The 6315-nt window shown below is 40.2% G+C and overlaps 1 protein-coding gene across 1 annotated transcript; it reads left to right on the top strand.

Annotated features, from left to right (window-relative positions):
* Positions 1 to 4304: 4304 nt before the first annotated feature.
* On the top strand, positions 4305 to 5395 carry dand5 (DAN domain family, member 5). Its single transcript, XM_046047322.1, has 2 exons — positions 4305 to 4787; positions 5096 to 5395. The coding sequence occupies exons 1-2, from the start codon at positions 4305 to 4307 to the stop codon at positions 5393 to 5395; spliced, it is 783 nt and encodes a 260-aa protein (XP_045903278.1).
* The last annotated feature ends 920 nt before the right edge of the window (positions 5396 to 6315 follow it).

Raw genomic sequence — 6315 nt, 5'->3', positions numbered from 1 at the left:
TAATATGACTGGGAGGGGTGGATTCATTTAGGCTAACATATTCTCCATCACCCAGCCAGGTTTCAGTAATACCAAATAAATCAATATCATAATCTGATATTAGTTCATTTACTAGTACACCTTTAGAAGAGAGAGATCTGATGTTTAAGAGTCCACATTTAACTCTCCTATTCGTTTGCACTATTGCTCTTGTGGTTTTAATTTTTATGAGGTTTTTATGCACAGCTCCTCTTCTGTTTACCTTTTTAAATAATTTCGATGGTCGGGGGACAGACACCGTCACTATAGGATTTTCACTAAGTAACTCCTGAAATGGAGGAGCAGAGAAGTGTGTTAGACTGCGACTCTGCGTAGGGTTTTGGGTGGGTAACTGCTGAAAAAGAAGGGCAGAGAAGTGTGTTAAACTGCGACTCTGCCTCCTGGTCTCAACTCTGGGTTGTCATTCATACTTGACAATGTCCTATAGGACCCTTTAAGAAACTGCTGAAATATTCCTTAAAGCAGCTATAATCAATGTTTTGAACAATGGATCACATGTCTAGGCCTACTTGTATTTTGTTATTTCAAACTATGCTTGTAATGTCAAACTCACAGATAATTATCTTCCGATTCTATGGAGCTTTGTAATGTGTTTCAGCTCTTTGTTTTTGTTTTCAGGTCTGTAACTTCACTGCATTGCTTCACACTCACCACTGTCATACAGCAGCAGCAGCCAGTCAAAAAGCTCTGAAAACCCATTGTACAGTACCTACACGGTGCCAAACAGCAGACAGACAGGAAATAGTCTGAAATAGAAATAGAGCGATTAGAAGCTAAAAGACACAGCTATTTTTTCAGTGGTTATTGTACACCAAAAACAGAGCTACAAGCAGGCTGAGTTAAGGACCTACTTTGTTCAGGTGGCCAGTAACAACAACTGGTTACTAGCATGTTCACCATATCAACTTTGCAATATGTCAGCATTGTGTTAACAGCTTGTTTTTGCTGCCCCCATGTGGCCATAAAATCTGTCAACGCCATTTAAAGGTGGAATAACATGTGACTGGGAATGAAACTCTGGTCTGCTTTGCAGATTTTCAGAATGAGTAAGAGAAGGAGGTAAGTGGTTTTATGGCACTGATGCCTCACAGAGTCCATCAGTCTTTCACATAAACCCTACCAAACACAAACAGACGCATTTTTGCAGTTCATTTTATTTCCATCACATCCATCAAAAGCTTGTGTGTTGTGGGATACTTCTTTAATGGCTTCCTGCAGGTTTGGCCAGTCATTTCAACATGGAGGAATGGAAAAGTGAGTGTGTTCCATATCGTCTATAGCCTTATTGTCAGAGCTGCTTAAATATATATATATATATATATATATATAATAAGGCACTAGCTGTATTTATCAGGCCAAAATGTACAGGACAGGCATTGACTTCATACAGGAAATGAGAGCTGAGATGGAAGGATGGTTCAACGTTACTGTATTCAGGAGACAAATGTGTGTGGGTGTGGTTTCCTTCAATAAACAAAGAAATTAAAACAATGAGTACAATACTGTTTGTCACATACTGTCTATCATACAACACCCCTATCATTATCTGAACAGGAATATGTGAGAATATACTGTCTAATGTACAACTTAAATGAGAGCAATACAAACCCCATACCTGTAATTAATGCCCTCTTAACAGCATAGCAGGCATTTGGTGAACCATTTAAACAGTAGCCACACTACTCATTAACACAGACATTCCTTTAAACATGAAGTATGTCTGTAACTAAAAAGAAAGGGTTCCTAGGTCAACTTACAGTTTACACTACACTTACACTTACACTATTGCTTATTCACTTTAACCAGGATTTTAAGCTTGGTATAGTCACAAAGTCACAAAGTGCTTTACAAGAGTACAATAATAATGCCATATATATTAAGAGACCATTGACAACTTGGCAGTAAATCTGATTCAGATTCTGACAACAATTAAAAATAGGCACTATAATAGGCAACTGCATAGCTGGGCAGGGATATTTGGAAACATCATAAGCAAAGAGATTCCTACTACATACTGACATAATCTATAAGGATAATTAGGTTTGCATTAAAAATCTTAACATATTTGGATGTAACACTGCTCTCTGTGGCATTTGTGGCTTCGGCGTCCTGTACGTTACTCCATAGACTCCCCCTATAGGGGAAATCACAAGCATATTTTTTTAACTGTTATCTGGCAGCTGTTTGCTTCTTCAAAGGTTTTTTTCGTGATCTCACAGGTGTTCCCTGTCAACCCAGGATGAGAGCCTCTTTGCCTGGGGCAAAAAATGTTTAAATCCAGTATATCCACAGAATGTGTCCAGCTCTTCAGCAATACAAACATGGCCCTGCTGTTCTCTACTTTGCTGCACGAACTGTTCGCTATATCGCTTATATTTCTGGGCCACTTGATGATAGTTGCAAAGAAGTGAGCTGATGAGGCAGGCCTGTCCAGAGACTACAAGATTGTCTTCATCAGTGATCCACATCCATGTTCTGGGTGGACGTGTGTCAATAGTTCAGCCTGGCCTCCAGGTCTTCTGACAATTCTACCTTTGTGGGCATTTTCCTTCAGAGAATTCAACCTGAGAATCAAGTTTAATAGACTCTTGAGCAGTTTTGTACACATATTGTATACTTTACACCATGAATGCTTTTTGTGTGGTTTTATTGACTTTATTTCTCTTGATACATCAGCTACAGAAGCAGGATTTTTTTTTCAGTTTTTCTGAATTAACAAACTAAACAGAGTTTCCCCAGTCTGAAAATAGGGTTGATCAGAATTTTGAAGGCCCCAATAACCATCACTGAACTATGTTAAACCCTAGTGAGAAGCTGTTGTGGAGACATATTTTTTTCCAAATTCATTATGGCTTTGCAATGTAAACAAATAAGGAAGGCAACATTTCAATAGTCTTTTGCTGAAAAAGAGTTAACCTCTCCTTTATGTGTGTGTGAGAATCAAGTTGGTTTTACAACATTTAAAAAAAGATGTCTCCCATAGTTCATTGAGAACAGGCAAGAGAGAGCAGTGGAATAAGCAGGGGGGAGATAATACTTTGTAAACTCTGCCCTCTTCTGGAAAACATTTATTCTGCAACTACAAGAAGTGATTTTCCCATTTTAATGCTGAACACATCCTCACACATTCTACATTACTACTAATATTTCAATTGCTCAATAAAATTAGAACCATAGACCTCAGCAGCCAGCACCTGTCCCAGGTCAGTGTCAGCGAGAAAGCCTTCAAACTAAAGTTTACCTTTCCCATTCTCACATCTATCTGGAATATAATGTGAAGTGGTGGATGGGATACAGAAACGGAGAGTAGGCAATGAGGAAAAGTGCCTCTTGACATCAAGGTCTCTATGAGAAAGTCAAACACCCTTTCTATTAGGCTATAACAATGTCAGCCAGTCGGCTTTCAACAGCCAGTGTGTGATCAGGTCACGGGTGACAGAGCGCACTGAAGTCTAATGGTGTAATGATAGGACGCCAAGGGAGAGGCTGAGAAGTGCTTGTGGGAATAATGGACAGGAGACGGCTTGTTTACAGAGGAGAACATAAACTCATTATTGCTTTACAGCCAAAGGTAACAGGAACACCTGCTAAACAAGTGTTTTATTGAAGCCATGGGACAGGGCACAAAATACTTTTAAGTTTAGTTTAGTAGTTAGTTTTATCCAATACATATAGTTTGCTGTTTTTTGGTCACTCATCTGCAAGTTGGGTATAAGTAAAATTCTCCCTGTTTTACTTTTTATGGTGGTGCTAAAAACAAATGTAAAATAATCTGTTATTACAAATATGTATTTTTTTTTTTACCCAACTCTAGTTTTGACAAAAATCAAAAATTAAATTGAATAAAGATCTGAATAACTAAAATTGATCGCTAAAAATAATCTGCTTACATGGAATCTGCCCCACATTATTGAACCTCAAGGATCAAACTTCCTCTTCAGATGTTAGATGTTGTTACCGCTCATCTTGAAAGTTAAATCCTCTCAGTCTGGCGACCATCCACGACCTGGAGTTTTAAGCTACGTGTGATGTCTGGTCTGGTGTGGGAAATGCGACACCTTCTTCGCATTAAAACACAGGTGAGAACTGGCAGTTACCTATATAAAAGACTCCCTCCATCACAATGAAAGAGCACTGACAGCAAGGTTGCCATTTGGAATCTTGGACCATACCACCAGACAAAGATTTCTTTCGCTGTAACTTTTTTGTTTATTCAGTTTTTGAAAGTAATCACATAATTTATATTCCATTCTTTGTGTCAAAGGATGTTTTTCCCTATTAGCCTTGTCTTTTTGTCATGTTGGACAGCCGTGGCTTTTGCGTTCCCTCGCAGTACTTTTGACAACATCGTGAGAGGGTCAAAAGTCGAATTTGAATCATCTGGCAGCGGACCAGACGATCCTGTCCGGGGAATAGTTAAGGTTGTGCACTTGGACCCTCATTTTCTGCCCCAGTCAGGGTTCTTCAGAAAAGGACTGAGCCCCAGAAGACCCTCCTCCATTAGCTCCAGACTGTCCTTCCCTGCTTTCTTGTCTCACGGGCGCCCAGGTCCTGCCCCGGTCCCCAAGACCCCAGTGAGTCCATTACACCACCTGCACCCTAAAAGCTCCACTGAGATGGAACTAAAGAAGAGGCAAGGGCTGCAGATGTGGCATAGAGCCATAAATAAAGGAGAGAAGAGGACCATGTCCCTGCCAGTCAACCTGAAGGACACTAAACAGACATGCACTGCGGTAGCTTTCACTCAGGTAAGAGGCAAAGATTTTTATATCATGTGTTATGCCAGTATCCTTACTCTGACAAACAGATGCTGTGCAACACATGAGGAAAAGCACAGATTCTTTACACAGTCAAATAAAAAATAGCAATGTTAGGCAATAAGAGAGATGTCTGTATGCTCATAAAGCTGATTATGGCTCTGGTGGAGGATTAGCTGTGATGGTGTGGAATTACATAAACACAAAGTGTTGGTTTTTACACCCTCAGAGGTAAATTAATGCTGACAATATTGCTGTGATGTTTAGCCTAATCTTGTCCCTCTGTGTCATCCCCCCAGCATGTGACAGCAGACGGATGCGACACAGTAACAGTGCACAACAAGCTGTGTTTCGGGCAGTGCAGCTCCCTGTTTGTCCCATCGGAAGGGGAGTTTGCAAGGTCGGGCACTGGGACAGGGGCCCTCCACCACCGGGCCCCCTGCTCCCGCTGCGCCCCATCCAAAGCTCATTCTGTGGCTGTGCCCCTGCACTGTGGAGCCGTGGTCCGGGAGAAGCGAGTGATGGTGGTGGAGGAGTGCAAGTGTGAGACGAGCCGCGAGGAAAAGAGTGCTGAGGCTGTAGCTCCCACACACCTGTAACCGTGTTACATCTGTTTTTGTTTTCTGCAGTGATTTGCTACTGTTAGAGGATAGAAGGGCAAATCAAGTTTTTCATTTGAACTGGCACCTTTATTCTCTGTCGATTCACTGCTAAGATGCATTTTTCCATTAATGTGATAATTATTTAGACACTTGTAATCAATATTTACATATGTATTTGTATGTGTATCTGTATTTGTTTGTGAGCCTGAATGTGTTATTCATAGTGAAATATTCTGGTGGTTTCTTCCACCACTGACTGATGACAAAATGACCGATATTTTGGTCATGCAATCTTCTGTTGCAACAGATGGAGCTGTGCACACTGGACTTGTGTTACTGTTCAAAGATTAGATTAATCTAAACTTGAAATATTATGATCTGTAATATTGTAATTAAAATGGTAAATCATTATAAAATATTTTTCAACAGTCCTTTTGCCTGGAATCTAATTTGTTTTCTGCCAACACTATTAGAATTACAAGTGCAATTTAGTTTGCATGCAAAGCCTAAGTAAAAACATGAAGAGCATTTGTTGTTTTTTCCACCCACTCTCGTAATCAAGCGTTCAAGTGTCAGCTCCCATATTTTATTAAAAAGCCATGTTCAACCGACTTTTAGCACATAGCACTTACATCTGAAAGCACCAAAGTAGAGTGCAAACGAGCTATTGAGCACGGGTACTTAGCAGTAAGCAAACATAATTGTTTCAGCATGGACCCCTGAATTATGTATAGGAACCACCTATTCTCATGCCCAATCTCTTTTCAGTGCAGTTGTGGGAATTTGAACATCCTTCACCAACAGATGCACTTGTGATTATGTGTGTATGTGTTTTTTTTTCATTTAGGGCCCATAAAACCTATTATTCATTTATAGCCTGGCACCTGGGCCTGGTAAAGTGAACTCATCCCACACAT

The sequence above is a fragment of the Micropterus dolomieu genome, linkage group LG04 (genome assembly GCF_021292245.1).
Source record: "Micropterus dolomieu isolate WLL.071019.BEF.003 ecotype Adirondacks linkage group LG04, ASM2129224v1, whole genome shotgun sequence".
NCBI lineage: Eukaryota > Metazoa > Chordata > Actinopteri > Centrarchiformes > Centrarchidae > Micropterus > Micropterus dolomieu.
Note: the sequence above shows the minus strand (reverse complement) of the source record. Positions and strands in the feature narration are given on the sequence as shown.